The 19641-nt window shown below is 38.1% G+C and overlaps 1 protein-coding gene across 3 annotated transcripts in view; it reads right to left on the reverse strand.

Annotated features, from left to right (window-relative positions):
- Nucleotides 1–8365: 8365 nt before the first annotated feature.
- jag1a (jagged canonical Notch ligand 1a) overlaps nucleotides 8366–19641 on the reverse strand; it is a 28070-nt gene continuing 16794 nt past the window's right edge. The window contains exons 13-26 of one of the 3 annotated variants that reach the window (XM_043248810.1): nucleotides 19469–19619; nucleotides 17452–17616; nucleotides 17260–17373; nucleotides 17048–17161; nucleotides 15950–16063; nucleotides 15751–15867; nucleotides 15225–15252; nucleotides 14590–14675; nucleotides 14358–14471; nucleotides 13440–13549; nucleotides 13128–13352; nucleotides 12903–13034; nucleotides 11872–12025; nucleotides 8366–11283 (exon numbers count right to left, since the gene is read on the reverse strand). In XM_043248810.1, the coding sequence (XP_043104745.1) occupies nucleotides 10748–11283; nucleotides 11872–12025; nucleotides 12903–13034; nucleotides 13128–13352; nucleotides 13440–13549; nucleotides 14358–14471; nucleotides 14590–14675; nucleotides 15225–15252; nucleotides 15751–15867; nucleotides 15950–16063; nucleotides 17048–17161; nucleotides 17260–17373; nucleotides 17452–17616; nucleotides 19469–19619 (2160 nt within the window). In that variant the 3' untranslated portion in view covers nucleotides 8366–10747. Of the gene's footprint in view, nucleotides 11287–11871; nucleotides 12026–12902; nucleotides 13035–13127; nucleotides 13353–13439; nucleotides 13550–14357; nucleotides 14472–14589; nucleotides 14676–15224; nucleotides 15253–15750; nucleotides 15868–15949; nucleotides 16064–17047; nucleotides 17162–17259; nucleotides 17374–17451; nucleotides 17617–19468; nucleotides 19620–19641 lie in introns of all 3 variants that reach the window. The other 2 variants (XM_043248800.1, XM_043248818.1) reach the window with 2 other exon arrangements.

Here is a 19641-nt window from a genome sequence, read left to right on the forward strand (position 1 = left end):
CCGAAACTATCCTTCTTTGTCGTAGTGTAAAGCTCTTTAAAATTACTTTTGCGTTTCATCGAAAAAGCTACATGAGTGTGAGAAAATAATCACAATTTTTTTTTTTTTTTTTTTACAATTCTGGGTTAACTTTTGCCTTAACGCTTCTATAAATGCAATCCTCCGAGCTTTCTTTATGAAGTGGGACTGAAATATCCTTCACAATGCACCATTCCCACTCATTTCGACACCAGGCTCTCTCTCTAATTAGTCTGTGTGGTAAACACGCTGTATTTGTTAAAACAGGCCGGCGTCTCTGCAGTTCCCATGAGAATTTGCCCTCACACACACTGTAACTCCACAAGTAATCCCACCGAGAGCCTGCCAGGTTCCCCCACAATGTGTGTGTGTGTGTGTGTTAAGATGACAACTATGCCTACTAGATTACTATAAGATGTTAAATAAAGATTAATGACAGGGAGTGTCTGTCGCAGTTTTTTTGTTTTTAGCCTGCATTCATGCCTCAGATTCACAGTTGTAATAGATCGCTACGAAAACATGTGTCATAGGCATTCCCGATATTAAAGTGATTGTTCATTTCCCAAAAGTTAGCAGGATGCTTTGTTGCATTCTTTTCCCTCTCTCTTCAGACACTTTCCAGTCTTCCCAGGCCACGAGGAGACAGAGAAAGAGAGAAGGAAGCTTTTGAAGGAAAGACAGAGGGCAGTAACAATTTAAACTGGCTAACTGGTAGAAGCTCAGGGCTATATGGCAGTCATCTATCACACACACATATATATATATGTAGTCAGTGTGGGAAACTAGTTTGTGTTACAGTGACACGCCTAAACTAACCCCACCCATCCCATTCTAATCCACCAATCAGCAGCGGTTCTCTCTGGGCATGTGCAGACACAGAGGTGCTGTTTACACCTGTTATTGACAACCAATCCAATTTTTCATTTTCCTAACAATACATACAGTGCTGCATTAATACAAATAGCTTTGGAAATCCACTTCTGCCACATAAAACAAAATAAAAACATAATAATTATAATTATAATAAATTATCATTTATAATTAATAAGTAATAATTATGAAAAAAGTTAAAATGATCAATTACATATTGTATATTATGATTTATGTGTTATGAAATAAAAATGTCATAATTTAAATTATTAAAAATAATTGTTATAATTATAGTTATAAGTATTTTGGTATTTTGTTGTAACTCAATTAGTTTAAATATATATATATATATATTTTACATATATATATATATATATACATGTTTACGTTTTATTGCGGTATCATGAAATTATATGACACATAAGAAAAAAGCAATCTGTGGTTGTAAGCTTTATGTGTTCCTCAAATAGTCTTCATTGTTTCCAAGTTTTTGGTGGCCAGATTTTATTCCAACCCACAAGGTTATGTCACATGACTATATTCAAAGTCCACTCCTGTCTTGTTTGCAAATACATGTTCGTGTGTTTGAGCGAGTCAGTGATGTTACAATATTATTACTTTACCTCATTTCCATATTGACTAACATCTTTGAAGGACAGCTGCCTCCGGCTATATATCCCCATGAAGAAGCAGTGTTTGTGTCAGCAGGGTGTGTTGTGAGTGTAACACCTGGTGCTGCAGCTTCTCCATCATTACTTCAATAGGCTGTGGGGCAATTTCCCTGATGACAGCAACCAATTACATCCATTAGTGGGAATCCTTTCCCCCGCTCTCTCCCACTCTTTTCCCCACTCTGTCTCATTTGCAGGAGATTTTAAAAGGGTAAAGTGCCTAATTTTCATTTACCTGCATGCAAACAAGCAAATGCACACACACACACACACACACACACACACACACACACACACACACACACTCAGGGTACTAAAACCAGTGACAAATCAAAGTGACAAATTGTTTGAAATTTAAGTAAAAGAATAGCCTAGCCTTAACAACTCAAGATTACCACAACAGCTTTGCAGTTCACTAGCGAAAAAAACCAGAACATCCTAACAGCAGCCCAGGAACAGCCTAGCAACAGTTTAGAATATCTGAGTCACAGCCTAGCAACACCCTTACGACAGTCTAAACCACCCCAGCAACAGCCTAACATTTCCACAGAACACCACATCAGCAGCCTAGCTACGCACTAGAATTACCATAGAAACAGGCAGAAATACCACAGCAATGCACCGAACACTCGAGAAACAGCCTAGCAACAATGTAGCAACTACTTACAACACTCTAGAGACACCCTAGCAACCCCCTACAATTCCACAGCAACCACACACCACAGGAATTGTTATCCTAGCAACAAACCTAGAAAACCCTAGCGACACTGTTGCCACGTCTTGGAACACCACAGCCTACAACATCCCAGCAGCAGGCTAGCAACACCCTAGCAACAGTCAAGAGATGCCCTAGCAACAGCAAAGAAACTTTCAGCAGCAGCCTGGAAACAAACAAGATTTGAATCCATTATTTAAATGTTCAGGCTCAGTGCTGTAACCTTTATTTTGACAATTTGAACGGTACTTCATCTGCGACACTCCCAGCTGTTCAGCTGTAACTGCAGACTCATCTGAATAGTGATAACAGTGTGTGTGTGTGTGTGTGTGTGTGTGTGTGTGTGTTTGCTGGACACACTTTTTTTTTTTCACACTTTAGTTCTAGTAAGTGAACGCCGCTGCTTTGAGTAAAACACGACTTATCGTCACCTCCTTGTTGCACAGTAACTGTCCTTCATCATGAACACCACAGAAATTGTCACAGGTGTGGAGATGTATGAGCGCTAAAAACTCGATGCAGCGTGCGTGTGCTTGGCAGTACATCTGTGAATCTTGACTTTTGGCCACTTTGTTTTTGATCTTCTGAGGGTCTGAACGGGTCAGAGTGTTGCTTTCTCTTGTGCCTGACCCACATTCCACATTCACTGCAATAGCATGTGGTTTGTCAACAGCTTGCACCGTAGGGTGAGATCAAATACACACAAACAGCCCAGTGGTGCTTTCAGTCCAGAGCTGGACTCTCAGCACTACGTACTCCATCTACAACAGGATCAGCTCAGCCACACTCTAAAAAATAAAGGAGTAGTTGGCAGACGTTGCTCTTTTGGAGAACGTTAACTTGAGCCACCTAGAAACAACCCAGAGGCCTCAATTATAAAGTATGCACAGATTTAAACGTAGATTGGGTGCTTAAATCCACGCAGGCGCTCATATTTATAAAAAACGGTCTTTGACGTGGAAAAGTGCTCAGCGTCACGTCACGTTTAGTGTGGCAGGTTTGTGAAAATGTAAGCTGTTCTTGCAGCTCTGTTCTAAATTATGATTATCAGAAACAAGTGATGGAAACACCAAATTTTGGGAAAGAAGAGTGGTTTTTGATTCGTGCAAAAGAGACATATAATGTGCAAATAATGTGGGATGGCAACATTTTGTGAATAAATTCTTCCATGCGCTTTAAAAAAGAGATTTTGCACTATGGGATAACCTGACTAATCAGATCCCATTGCACAGCATCCGAAATGTTTTGACCAAATCTGTTCTCAAAGTATTTCTGTCAGTGCTGTCAAATGAATAATCACAATTAATCGTATCTATTAATATGTATTTATTTTTTAATTCACAATTTCAGTTTCCGCAATTTAAGGGGGAACGGAAACGTGGCTACTGAGAAGACCCTAGTGATACCCTGATTAGGCCATTAGCTTATGCAACAGAGAGAAATATAAACGAATGCTCCTATAAAGAAACCTCTGGCTTGTGAAGCGGCCTATGTTTTTCTTTCGCCATGATATTCATGCGCTTACTGAACTTACACTTTCTCCAAAACAGGACTCACTAACGCGCCACTTGTGAAGTATTTAAGTAGCACCATGTAGCTCTATGTCAAGGATATGATACTGTGGGAAATATCTACATCAGAGAAACCAATCAGACTGTTATCGCTCTGCCGAATAACACAGCAGTTACGCCTCTCCAGATAAGCTAATCGCTAACAGCGAAGTCCTGAAATCTAACCGTCTTCCATCAGCCGTCTCTGTTTGATCACACGCTTCCTGCCTCCGAAACCAAAGATCCAGCTTTTGTTTTGGGCTCAGATAAAAGAGATCTTAAAAAGCATGACACAGGAACGTTCTAGATAAAGGCCATATTCTCTCTCATTCTTGAGGCTGTGTGTTGTTTTTATGACCTCTCTTAAACACTCTCATGTTTCAGAGTGATTAAAGGAGCTGAAGACGAAGAAGGAGTGTGTCACTGGGTTTGTGCTGCGTGATCTGGGCATGGACGTTTGTATGATTTTAGGACTTGTTTTTTCCGTTTGGTTGTTTGCATATGCTATTAGCATGTTTAGCACTAGGATAACAACACACACACACACACACACACACACACACACACACACACACACACACACAACAAATGGTTCTTTTATTGATACTTGAAGTATAAAATGAACCTATTAACCACAATCTCGCACCATATAGTGAATGGATGCTTCCACTGACTTCATATGCTATTAGCACAAAAGTATGCACGTTATGTTTCTTTGACTGCACAAGATGGGGTTTTTGAGAAGCGACACAAAGTCTGGTCCACTTTGCAGCGTTTTGCTGCCAAAAACTATCCACTCAAACAAAACGTGAAATCAGCAGCAATAACATTCTGACATATTTCTATATCGAAGCAGGATATTCACCACAGACGAAACGCTGATAAAACGTAAGATGAAGCAGGGGGTTAAAGAGGTTAAGTTGAAAATAGGGACTGATGACACTTATTGTCATTTTCGGGAAACGCACAGAACAGGACCTTGCATTGTGAAAGAAAATGTAGCCAGTCAGGATTTCACTGTGTTACAGTAATAGCCTTTAAAACAACCGAATGTGTATGCAAATCACATTCGGAGGTCTCCGTTAGTCTGTCAATAATCTGTTTGTCAATGCAACTGCAGTCTGAATTGCTGACTAAAGCCTGAGGGCAGGCTGCTGCTCTTTATGCTATTATTTGCCTGTTTTTCTCCCTCCCTCTTTTTATTTTGCACATTCTTCAGCCTAAAGGAAAACTGACATCACCATCCCCGAGTTCCCACACACTCTCGCGTCTCTGTTTCGCTGTCTCACACACACACTTGAAGGCTGAGTCACGGTACGGAACTAATTATTGGCTCTAAAATGCGTCTGCTCCGGGTGTGGCTGCACTGGGAAAGACTTTTTGCAGGAATGAGCCCCTGTCTCCTCAGGGTGTGTGAATCTGTGTGTGTGTGTGTGTATGCGTCGTCTAGCTAGAGTTGGTGTGTCTTAAAGAGACCCTTGTTTCCGATCATTCCGATGTATAAGTGTCGATGGCTTTTTAAGGTCTGAAACACGTGCTTATTTTACAACGGGTCGGTTTTAAAACTTCGTTGCCTGCTGTCTGTTTAGTCAGCTGCCTTATCAGCCATCATACCAGTCGACATGGATTTTCAAAAGTGACAATTTGAGCAACGACTCAAGTGAAATACGTGTTCACGCGTGTCTTAGTCACAGTTAATTTCGTCATTAGCATGTCGCTAAGCTAACAGAGCCACCAAAACACAACAAAATTCGGTCTGTTTTTATTGATTCGTTGCGTATAAACTTTTTTCTTCCTTCCTCCACCATCTCCCGTGTTGTTTCCGCTGACATTATGGTATTGCGTTGGGAATGTGCGTCCATGCTATCCTTCAATAAAGCTCGCGCAGGCACCTCACTGGGTTTTGAAGCAGAGCTGATGTTTTTGTGGCTGAACTTGAGCGCAAGCGTCTCCTAGCATTAAATGCTTTGTACTTACCAACCTCCTACTCTGGAATCACTCGCCTTACAGTGCAAACACACACAGATCGGTTTCTAACGTGCTTTCAGAGAACAAATGACGATAAAACTCCTTTAGGCAGCTCGTGTTACATCACCTCAGCCCTGGCTGGCAGTTGAACGCGCCGCTGTGCTGCTCTGAAGCGAACACCGAGTCCAGTTACCGTGACAAATTTGTTAACGTGATGAAGCCATTAGTGTTCAAGAGGGTGGCCAAGTCAAGTTTCAGACTTTCCTTCAGCCTAACCCATTCCTTGGGCTTTGAAGTCAGCGAAATGGTCGTACTTGCCGTTCTGATGTCAGCATTTCCTGCAAACAGGAGACAAGGGGTCGGTTAGATTAATAGTCCAAATGTGTTTATGGATTCGTCTACGTCTACAGGCAACGCTGGCACTTTCACAGAAAGGCATTTGTTCTGCTTGCTGTGCATCCATTAAAATGAAAAATGATACAGTGGGCCCAAAAAGCATCGGGACGCCTACGCCACGCGTAAAGATGAATGAATGACATTGCATTCAAACCAAAGTGCTATCTGCTAGAGCTTTTCTCAGAACAGAACTAAAAGAAATGTTTAAATAGCTGGCATGCGGTGGAGGTACAAGTTCAAACAGATGAACAAGTTAGGCAACCAGTAAGTGTTCAAGCTTTTTCGAACATTAACTGTTGTTTATATCATTGTATGAGCTTGTGAAATCGCTTAAAATAGTTAGAAGTGGTGGCGTTAAAGGGAGATAATAGCAAATAAAGTGAAAATCAATTAAAAAGTAGTACATTTAGATCTGCTCGTGTTGCATTGCATTTCTTTTCAAGCAGTTTGCACATTATAACCAAAAACACACGATTTTGTTGAGCTTATGAACGCAATGGTCAATCAGATGATTCAGCGCTGAAATGCAGGAGGTTCTTGTTTTATTGTGCGCGCTGTCTGACTTAATACTGTAATCTAAAAGACGTGAGTAGGAAGCAAGAGATTAATAGACAGTGTAGACAGCTTCAGTGATTACTGGTACATTAAATACAAATTAAGTCAAATTAATACACTAAATCTGGTAATTGCCTAAAAAGACTAATAAAAAAGGTTAATAATGTGCTTTGGTTATGCTAACATTAGGCAACTTTTAGCCTTATTATATGCTGTGTTTTTAGAGATTGATACATAACAGTGAAAAATGACTTGAAATAATCCAAAAAGTACATTAAGATCAGTCTTAGGAAGGTTACTTTGTTACAAGTTACCTATTTAAAATGCAAGACGTATTTTAACTACTTCCTTTAGCAGTGTAACTGATTACATCTGATTACTTCTGAATGTTTTTCTAAATTCCTAACTGACAGTTTTCATTTGTCAAACATTTAAAGGTTAACCTTAAAGCAGGACTCGACACCGATTACTGTCAGACTTTCAAATTCCCTCATCACTTGAATTAAGATTATAATCATTTTAAAATAATTCTTCCCGGTAACTGTAACGGATTACAGTTGCATTTATTTTGTAGCTAATCTACGCAAACGCCATTACATGTAACTAGTTACTCCCTAACACCGATCAAGATGTCAAAGTACGCCCCCTAAAATCACAAGTCCCCCTAGTTACGGTGATTTATGATCAGTGAATTTCGGTGATTACAGCTCCAGAAAAACACATTAAATGCTTTAGTGAATCAGGCCTGTTGAGAAGGGGTCACTGCTCGGTCTTCAAAGAAAAGCTGATTGGAGGTAAAGATCTAGAAGAAGACGTTCTTTGTGCTATGCCTCTGCAAACACGCTAGGCAAGCGCGTCTCATGCCGTCTATTTTGGTGCGCATCTTCAGCTTTCCCACGACAGCAGAGAGAGACAGTGTGAAGGGCTTTCATAACCTCTGTCACATGGTCTCCCGCCCGCCGCGCTCAGCTGAACGTCTAGACTCACACAATGTGGACCCTGTTGGGACCGGTTACGGCTGTGTCCACCTTGTCAGACGTCAGACCCAGTGTTACACTGAATCGAGCATATAAAAGGGAATATTTACTTGCTACATGAGCTGCGTTTGATGAATTAAAGTCTATATATCAGCATTTGGTTCTTCAAAAGAGAGTGCCCAAATTTCTGAAAAGTGAATTTGCGTGATTGGCTGAGTAGTAGTTTTCTGGATAAGGATTGGTAAAAATCATTCAAATTCATATCAGCGAGTCATGAAAACAAATTTGTGAACCCAAGCGATTCTTTGAAATGAACTGACTCAAGGAAAGACTCGCTTACAAATCACCCTGCTTGCGAGCACACTTACAAAAAAAAATGACTGCAATCAATCTATTTCACTTCACTTACTTTCAACTAAATTTGTTCACTTTAAATGTGTCTAAAATAAATAGTTTGCCACCGCTCAGCTTAAAAAAAGATGAATGTTTACCATCGAAAAAAAATATATATATTTTTGTTTTTATGACTTTACCAGCTTGGGAATAGTATTCACACCAACAGATCTCGTTTAATCAATGTTACTTTTTTTTGGATACAAAAAAACCCCCTCCTTGGAAAGAAAGAAAAAAAACCGAATTCATAAATTGAAAACATTCAAGTGAAATTTTATTTGATTTAAGGAATCCTAATGTAAACAACTGAATTAAAATGCATGACAAACCCCAGGATGATCTGTTTTCATGGTTCTGCTTTTTCGTAGGATTTCACAAACACAAGAAGAAAAAAAACGATTCAACAAATTCGTGGTACTGAACCAAAACACAGTCCAGCGGTCTGACTGTAAAGTACAATTAATAAAAGTGGCCTACTAAAGTGATTTTGATTTCATTTTCGTCTCGTGTGTCACATTCAGTTCCGTTTTCTTCATATTTTATATTACTGTACAAACATTGCACTTCTAATACTGCTCGTTCCCTTTAGGCGTTTTGGTTAAAGTACATTTGAATACTGTGGTTTACCAGAAAACTCTAGACAAGCGTTGTTTGATATCCTGGGCTGCCGAACTCATTTAACACGGCTATGAGCAGAAAATATGCTAAACGTATTCAGGAATGGTTTTAAAGTAACATTCTACGAAAGTGTATCTGAACAGACAAAGTGTGTATCAAAACTAGACGGAAAAACCATCTAGCCTACGTCTCAGGACATGCACATGGTTTCTGAAACAGACATTGCACATTGCATTCTGGATTTAGACACAAACGACCTATTCTTCAAAAAATAAACTATTATTTTGGCATTTCAGAAATAAGAGACAATATTTTCCATCCAAAAATACAAAGGTGGGACACAAGCGGTCCCATTCTCGCACCTAAACAATGTATATAAATAAAAACAAACGATAGGCTCTCGATTATTAAGTTAATAAATCAAATATACACAGTGATTAATTAGAAAATATGTACAAATTCATCTATACAATAACATCTAAACGGACAGTGAACTTCTTCATATAGAAAGTAAATTCTAAAAAAGCATGACCTGTTTGCCTGTACAAAATAAAAAGAAAAAAAAGAGCAGAATAAATAAAAATGAACTGCTAGAAAGAGCGGGAAAATAAAATCCAGTCAAGAACCCAATAAATGGGAGTTAAATACAATCTTCGAGCACATGATACACCAGTCATCATTGATTTTTGGAAATAATTCACAAGCTATTTCTGGTGCATTAAGTTCTACATTATAAACATTGAACACAGTCTGCACGTGCAGTTCAACTGGATGAAGCTCACAAGACCCTCAAAAACATTTCCATGTCTAATTTCACCCCAAATTATATTTTTTACAACCGTTGTTTAGCACTATAAAGGTTTTATGCAATACAAAAACAGGAAAAAGAATAATTCAAGCAATTCTAACTGTAGTATCCGGATTTGCATTAAAAAAATCTTCGTATTATAGTATTTGTACTGTATATAAATGCATTTCAGATTAAAATTCACAACCTGCATGAGTTTCTTTCTTCGTATGAACACAAGAAGAGATATTTTGTAGACTGTGTGTAACTAAACAGTTGATGGACTTCCATATAATCTTTTTCATACTATGGAAGTGGACGGCTACCGTCTTCTTTTTGGTTACCGGCATTCTTTAAATTATTTTGCAAAGGAATGAAACATCTTGAGGCTGAGTAAACGATGACAGAAATACATTTTTTGGGTGCGACCCTCAAGAGCATTTCCATGTCTAATTTCAGGCCAACTTATATTTTTACGTCGCTTGTTTATCATTATAAAAAATGTTATGCAATACAAAAAAAGCAACAAATAATTCAAGTTATTTTAATTACGCAGTATCCTGATTTGCATAAAAAAACACTTAGTATTACAGTTTTTGTACTGTATATGAATACGGTATTTCACTTTTGGATGGAAAAGTTGCTTAAAGGGACAGTTCGCCAAAAAAAATTATTTTTCAGCCTCAAGTTGAGAACCAGTGCGAGTGTCTTTCTCCTTTCGAACACAAGATGAGCTACTTTGTAGACTGCATGTAACTAAACGGCTGACGATACCCATATAATTTTTTGTTTTCCAAACTGTGGAAGTCAATGGCTACCGTCAACTGTCTGGTTGCCGACATTCTTCGAGCTATTTTCCCTTGCGTTCAACGAACTCATAAAGGTTGAGGCTAAGTAAACAATGACAGAAATGTCATTTTTCGGGTGAACCGTTCCTGTAATCGTCGTTCAAATGTTTACTGAATTCAGGGTGAAATTCGACCTGGACGTGTTTCGGTGAGATTCACGCAATTACATTTTGGCCAACTACTGTACATTCTGATTTAGGCTAGAAGCTCAGCACAGGATGACGTCCCCCAGACGCCATAAAACGGACCAGCCCGTGGTCCGACCGAACAAACACTGTCCGGCCCGGTCGTGACAGTCAACAGCCAGCTCTCTGATCCCGAGAGACGTCTTCGTCCGCTTGACATCATGTGACATCGCGTAGCAACGACAGTCGCGGTCCGCTATACGATATACTCCATTTTGTGCAAGCTGTGCTGTGCGTCCAGATCTCTGGGCTGTGCGTCCGGAGCTCTGTGCTGCGACTCCAGGTCTCTGTTATCCCGTTTATTAGTCCAGTGTGGGCCGGCGGAGCTCAGCCTGTCGTCCCTGTCCACCAGCATGTAGGCCGGCTGACGCGGGAAGCGCGTCTTCTGCAGGCGCTTGCTGGAGTCGTCCTGCACCAGTCTGGCGGATTCGGAGAAATGCGTCCTGATCTTGGAGTTGACGCTGTTCTTGTCGTCGCAGTGCAGCTCTTTGCCCGGCAGGCTGCCGTTGGACGCGTTCTTCTCGATGTGGTTCTTGATCTGGTTGAGCTGCTCGCGGGCGTTGTTCACCGTGTTGTCTTCGGTGCTGCCCGTGGAGTAGGGGGCCGAGGGGTTGATGGCGGTGGGGCTGGAGCTCTGTTTGCGTCGATGCCGCAAGCACCACAGGAACACGGACGCCAGCGCCAAAACCCAGACCGCTGTCACTACAGACACCAGCAGGGGCACCAGGTAGTCTACTGAACCAGAGAACCAATGAAAACGAGGATTAATATAAACAAGCTGGCTATAAGATATTACATTCCTTCATTATATGATTATATGACTGAGAAGCCTTGGGTAAATGCAAAAATAAAAATATTTATACATGAAGGTTTGGAGTTGGAAAAGCCTCTTATGCTCAACAAAACTACAAATTCAGCAAAAACAGTTGCGATAGATGTCTTTTGCAAACATTATAAATGTGTTCACTTTCACTTGAACAATTGAATGCATCCTTGCTGAATAAAAGTATGTTTTTTTTTTTTATTTAACCTCAAACTTTTGATTGATGTTGTTTATCTCAATTAGTGTAGTCAAACAATTAATCTTGATTAATCACATCCAAAATAAAATTTGTTTACCTAATATATGTGTGTACTGTGTCTATTTATTAAGTATGCATAAAGACAGATATACATTTAAAAGTATATATTTATAGTCATGTAAATGATATCATAAACAAATATATTTAATAAATAGGTAATAAATGGTGCTTTATTTCCAATCAGAGCATCCGTCACTTGTACTTCCTCCACTGTAAAGAACTTCCTGTGGTGTCTCACCGTTGGGGTTGGGTGGTTGTCTGCGCTGAACACGGACCTCAGCGATGGAGCCGATGATGGAGCTGTTTGCGCTGTGTTTGCTCACCAGATCGATGATGCTGTCCGTGATTTCTTTAACAGGAACCCGGCCGTGAATGCCATCCTCGGTCACGTGCTACAAAACAAACCATCAAAAATAATCCTTCAGTCGTTTGTCTTTTTATGACTGAAGCTGCTGCTATTAAATTAAAGCAGAGCTAAATGCATGAGGTGTTTAAATAATAACAAATATAATAAAGCAACATAATATATGATAAAATGATATAATTAAAAAACATGCACAATATTTCCTTAAAAATGCATCAACATATATATATATATATATATATATATATATATATATATATATATATATATATATATATATATATATATAGCTATATATTATTAAGCTGAAGCTTATGAGCTATTATTAAACTGAAGCAGAATTAAATGCATAGTGTGTAAATAAAAATAATAAAAGACTATAATAATAACACACAATTAAACAAACAATGCTGTCAAACGATTAATCGTGAATAACTGCATCTCAATTAAACGTTTTTGTTTGCATAATTTATGTTGTGTGTATATATATTATGTACATATAAATGCATGCATTTCAGAAAAATGTATATTTATATACAACTTGTATGAATATATATGTACATATTTTCAAAATATAAACTGTATTTATTTATACATACATAACAAATATACAAAATGCACACATATACATTATGTAAACTAAAACTTACATTTTGTAATTTAATGAAAAATTATTTAAAAATTAAAACATTTTAGTTTACAGCTATAACTGAATCAAAGCAGAAGTGTAAATAATAGAAATTATAATAAAATATATCATGCGCACATAAAAAATAAACAAAAACAATATATACAGCTTCTAGACATAAAAACAAATGATTTTTCCAGTCATCCCTCAATCTTTTTCGAGGATATTAAAACTGCACAACAAAAAGCACATGAAATACAGCATGAATGTAACTTACGATGGCCACATGGATCTCATTATTGGCAGCAGAAGAGAGTTCACAGCTCATAGAGATGGAAAACTCGGCCGAAGCGTTTTTCGCCACGTACAGGTGCCTGAGCTCACGACACACCTGCTCCACCGTCACTCCCTAACAGCCAAAACAGACACGCACACCAGAAAGCGTTGCTAAATTAATCCAGCGTATGCCGCGCATGTTAAATGCCAGTCACAGTGTGCTCACCCGAGGCATGGTGTCCTTGTTGAAGGTGAAGGTGACGTTGGCGCAGTCGCTCTCGGGCTGACAGCGGGCTCTCGCGGCCGGACGGTGAGCAGACCAGCACTCGCCCTGAGAGGAGCAGGGCCTGACGAAACACTGCTCGTCCCGCACCGGCACACACAGCTGCCCCAGAGCGCAGTCGCCTCTCCCCGAGCCCAGCACACGGCAAGGTTTAGGGCCACACCACAGCTGTCCAAGAGACACGATCATGCAGCGCTATTAACTTCTGGTCACGATTTAACGGCATCTGTATCACGCAGACTCGCGCTGACGTACCTTAGTACAGCTCACAACACCCCTGTGACAGAAACAGGTGTTACAGTCTTCGGCCCACTTCGCTCCGTCTTCGGCGATCCGACCCCCGACAACACACGGACGTCCCGTGACTGGTTCATTAAGAAAAAAAAAGAACACAGAAACACTTTAGAAATATATCAATATAATATCAATATAAAAAAATAAATAATAAATATAAAAAAATAATTATTTTTACTAAATCCTTTACCTTTAATTTAAAAATTGCATAAGATTTTTTCAGTAAAATTAAAAAATACTGGATTCATTTAATAAAAAAATAAAAATAATTCACCACAACAGATCAAAGCAAATGTTTAAAAGCTACTATAATATAGCCTTTAAATCTAGTAAAAAAAATTAAATGCACCATAATATTTAACGCAATGGATAAAAGAAGTTTAAAAACACCTATAATGTATCAATTAAATGTAATAAAACAATTGATATATACTATAATATATACTTTAAATTTAGATTTTTTTAGAATAAAATACACCATATAATTTAATACAATAGATCAAATCTGAACTTTAAATGTTTTAAGGTTTAAAAGTATCCTTTAAATCCAGATAAATACAATTATTTTAAATACAATCAAAAGTTATAAAGATATAATATATCCTTTAAATCTAGAGTGAAAAAAGGGTTTTAAAAGCAAACAAACCTAGTTTGAAAAAAATAATAGATTACACAATAGAAATTGTAATACACAATATAATATAGATAATAAAGTTAATAAAGTTATATAAGATAATAAACATATATTCTTTAAATCTAGGAGAAAAAAGTTCATGATTCAAACTATCAACTCTGCAACTCTTTAATACTTAAGTGTTTATGAGCAATAGCTACATGACCATTATTGTTAATGTTAAAGATCAAGTGTGGCCCGCGTACCTTCCTGACACCGGGGGCCCGTTCTGCCAGCCGGACACAGACAGCGGTAGCCGTTGATTTCATCAACGCATGTGGAGCCGAAAGCACACGGAGATGACTGACACTCGTTGATGTCTGTGGGATGAAACACGCAGGTTTAACACCCCTCTAAATCATCATATTAGCTGTCCGTATGACTCTTTATGTTGAGTTAATGTAGCTACAACCTAGCCACAGATTATTATTGACTCACTGATTCGACAGTCCGGCCCCGCAAATCCACTGGCACACTCACAGCGGTACCAGTTATCCCCATCCACACACGTCCCGCTGTTATAGCTGCACACACACACACACACACACACACACACACACACACACACACACACACACACACAGCATGAGACACGAGGTCAGAGTTCACCAGGACACGTGCTGCCCTCAAGTCCTCCGAGGACATTTTCACATTACGTCGTAAAACACAGTAAACTGATTTAACGTCTTTTCCACTAATGCAAGAAAATATTAGTTTATTATTATTTATAATTTTTTATTTATGGATTACTATTTAAATTTTTGTGCACCAACAAAAAATAATAATAAACTAAAGACTTATTATTAAAATATATTAAAAACAAAACATGTTTTTTCCCTTTTAAATAATAGCAACAATTAAATGATCTAATCTTAAACTTGTTTTATAACTGAAAAAGATCTTTTCATAAAGCTTCATTTGAAGGCAACAACAAAATTTTATGACTTAAAATAATAGCAATACATTTTATTTTATTTTATTTTATTTTATTTTATTTTATTTTATTGCATTGCATTGCATTGCATTGCATTGCATTGCAACAACTACATTCAATAAGTTAAAATGAATCTTACCATGGTTGTGGGTTGCAGTCATTGGAATCTGTAAAGAAAACATCAAATATTTTCTTATTAAATGATATTTAAAAACAGAAACATTAATCTGGAGATTATTGTCATGTTAGAGTGAAATCGGCACGTTCACATTTTCACATTATAGGAGGTCAGGAGATCAAATAACTTCACCGTACAAATGGCAGATCATAATCCCACCTGAGAAATTATCCATCAGCATTACGCTTGCTAATAATATTTCAGCTGAAGCTTCTCGTCAGACTCTGCCCTATTAAAGGCATTTAAAAAACTTGGCATTCTGCAACTGAAGGTAAAGGCGACGTGTGTCATTTTTTTTGCATGTTAAAATGCGTTCACCTATCCTACAACGACGGACACGACACACTTCAGCTTTGAGGAGCTATCCAGTGAGTATATATTTGGGAAGAGAACCTTAAGCAGCGGTAGGTGAGAGTCGGAAACAGGAGGCAGACAGGAAGTCAAGACAGGAAGTAGTAAGGAAGCGGAACAGGAAGTTTTGCCGTACTCTGGCTGCAGGTGGGCCCCTCCCAGCCTTCTTTGCAGACGCAGGTGAAGCCGTCCCCCGTCACGACGCACGTGGCTCCGTTCTCGCAGGGGTTCGGCAGGCAGCTGCTGTTCTTTGCTGCGGAGTGAAGGGAAACGCTTTAGAAACCCACTCAGAGGCCGGTTCACAGCGACGCTTCTCCAGGTGGTTAGCGGCTCACCTATGTTACAGGTGGCTCCTTCCCATCCCGGAGCGCACATGCACTTAAACGAGTCGCCTTCGTCAGAGCACGTGCCCCCGTTCTTACAAGTGGCCTCGTCACACTGACTCTCGCCTGTAAACGGGAAGAAATCAGCTCTCAGACTTTCCTTTTAAATCATTTGCTGCGTTTAATAGACTAATTCTGCGGCCATTGTCTTGTGACTTGCCGTTTGAAACTAGTCAGCTTTGTTTACATGAATGCGTTCGGAATGATTCAAAACTGATTCACTGATTCAATTCAATGATTCGCTATCATCGCTCAAAAATGTTCAGGACGCTTTTCTGTGATAATGATATTTCCTAGTGCCGTCAAACAATTAATCGTGAATAATAAAATATTAAAGTTTTCGTATTTAATGTATGAGTGTGCACAGTGCGTTTATTATGTATATATAAATACAAACACGTGCACGAATGCATTTATGAACAATACGTTTAAATAATATAAAAATATAATAGTAATATATAAATTTATATAAATATTTTTGTGTACTTATATAAACACAATAAATATACGCGGAGCACACATATATTATGTAAACAAAAATGTTTAATTTGGATGCGATTAATCGTGATTTTCACACAAATTAAAAATATTAACATAGAATTATTAATGAGTATTTTGCTATGCAGTCTTATTTAAAGCAAAAATATCTAAGCATCTTTAAAACAAGATAAGTTCATCTGAAAAGCAAACAGTCATCTGAACGACGCCTTTTCTAGGGATTTTTGCGATTTTAAATATTTTAAAACTAGATAAAGAAGATAAAGAAATGTGGTCTAACTTCATATTAGGTGGCCTTAACTACTATGTACTTATATCAAAAAATAAGTACAATGTACATGTAACAAATGGTTAATTTAAATACAAGCACATAGTAGTTAAGGCAACCTAATATAAAGTGGGACCAGAAATGTTTAGAGATTTTATGAATTAACATGATTTTACAAATCATCATATAATCCATGCCAGGATGATTAACTCACACAAATTAAGCCACTTTTAGAATACTTATCACCACTTATACTTGTATGCAAATTAGGGGGCGTGTCTTACGTGAGTGACAGGTCTTTCCCTTCCAGCCATTTTCACACTCGCAGTAAAAGTCATTGACCATATCACGGCACACTCCTCGATCTCGACATGGGTTCATGCTGCAGTCGTCAATATCTGTTTCGGAAGCGCACAATATTTCAGCAATCAATATAATTTAAATAAACGAGAGGTGTTTTTGACTAAGCGATATCGGAGGGGGGAAATGCGCTCACCGCTCTCACAGTTGTGTCCCTCCCAGCCGTCAGCACAGATACACTGATACGCGTTGATCTTATCAATACAAGTGCCGCCGTTACGACAGGGGCCGCTTTCACAGTCGTTGATGTCTGAGAGTAAAGGGTGAGAGATGAGTCTGCGAAGCGTCTAACGACAGCAAAGGATGCTGGGACAGGAAGCGGGCTTACTCTCGTGGCAGTACGTGCCGGTGAACCCCTCCTGACACTCGCAGCTGAAGTGTCCTCCGGCGTGGCTTCGACAGCGGCCGTGAGGACCGCAAACGTTAGAGGAGATGAGCCGCATGCCCCCCGGGGTGCTGTTCGACGCCACGGCAACCGTGCAGCTGTCAATCACTGTGGGGAAACACAAGTTGAACAGGTCAGAATCACACCCACCGACTGGTAGTCATTTTAGCTGGATTTCTCTCCATTACTAATAATAAGAACAATTATTAATATCATGATTAATATTATCGTAATCTGTCTGAAATAGTAGTAGCAATAATAATAATAATATTCAAATAATGAATAAAATGAATATATTATTATTCAATTCAATTGAATAGAATTGAATTGAATATATTATTAGTAGTGGAAGTAGTATTATTTTATTAATAATATAATATAGAATGAATAGTATTAATGTCGAAAATATACGATTATTATTATAGAATTCATATTATTATTGACTGTCAGACTTGTATCCTGTTTTCTTGTGTTTCCCTCCCTCGTGTGCCCATATTTGGTCTTCCTGTCTAGTTAACTTGCCCCCAGCCATAATTAATTAACGTTATTTAAAATAAATAAGTCTTCAGTCTCACTTTCAGACTCTTTTTTTTTAGAAAAGACACATTTATTTGAAAAAAACTCCTGAGTAATGACTTTTTTGATGACTTTTGAAGCCATTTGTGCAATTTAAAATATTTTAGAACTGAGCATATAACAATCACCACAGAAATGTCTACGAAAAGTGCGATTTTTGAATTAACGTGACTTTTATATCAGAGGTAAAAATATTTCCAGGGTCTCCATCACCGTGGGAACTCTGCCTTCATCCAAATATGTCACTGACAGCTATGATAAAAGCAGACAGCGGCATGCTAAGAATTAGCGCGGTCGTCATGTAGTCTGACTAGCGGTGGGTTTTCCCCTCTCTGTAAGCTCACTTTGGGTTAGCTTTGTAACGATATCCTAGCTGTTACCATGGTGCTCCAGCCCGAGAGACCAATAGACTAGAGTTAGCAATCGCTAGCGCTACGGCGTACACAATGGCACGGCATCAAACGCGCCGAGGCCTTAAGATGAGGATAGTCTTACGGCTGCGCTGACTAAAAAAAGACCGGACTTCTATTTCCAGTGTCCATTAAAACCTCAGAATGCGCCCAACCAGATAATCTTACCCCCCGCGCATGAGGCTCACGATCTGGAGTCTGAGAGCGCTGATTAGCACTCAATAAAGCCGGAGACTTCAGGACTCTAGAGCTAACGCAGATTTTCAACGGATATCTTTCATCGACGGCAAACCAGCGAGCTCGGTTTTGGGAAATAAAGAAGTAAAAATTCCACATATTTTCTGAAAAATTAAATAAATCATTTAAAAGTAACGAAATTAATAAAATATATATATTAGGGCTGTCAAACGATTAATTGCCCTTAATGTCATCCAAAAATCGTTTGACAGCCCTACAATATATATATATTTTAAAGTTATCTGTTATAGAGTTAGCTGTTTCTCTATATATATATATATATATATATATATATATATATATATATATATATATATATATATATATATATATATATATATATATAAACAGCTAACTCTATAACAGATAACTTTAAAAATCATGTTTTTTTGTTGTTATTTAGTTTTTACAGTTATACCTTTTAGTTATATTTTTAGTTATATTTAAGAAAAATATGTTTATATATTAAATATATTTATATATAATAAATATGTTTGTATTTACCTTTACATAATAAATATACACAGTACACACACATTTATTTCGTAAACAAAATTTATAATGGATGCAATTAATTATTTGACAGCACTAATGTATATTTACAAATATATATATATATATATATATATATATATATATATATATATATATATATATATATATATATATATATATATATATATATATACTATGAGCCATATATCAATATATACTACTATATTTTCTGGGTAACCCACCTTGGCATGGTGTGATGAGGCAGTGGTCTTTAAGTTGGGAGCAGTTTTTTCCTTCGTAATCTTCGGGACATTTACAGTAGTAATCTGAGGCCAGGCTAAAGCACTGAGCTCCGTTCTGACACGGGCCGCTCTCACAGTAGTCTATGTCCAGCTGAAGACAAAAGCACACACAC

Source organism: Puntigrus tetrazona, chromosome 1 (genome assembly GCF_018831695.1).
Source record: "Puntigrus tetrazona isolate hp1 chromosome 1, ASM1883169v1, whole genome shotgun sequence".
In the NCBI taxonomy this organism is placed as follows: Eukaryota; Metazoa; Chordata; class Actinopteri; order Cypriniformes; family Cyprinidae; genus Puntigrus; species Puntigrus tetrazona.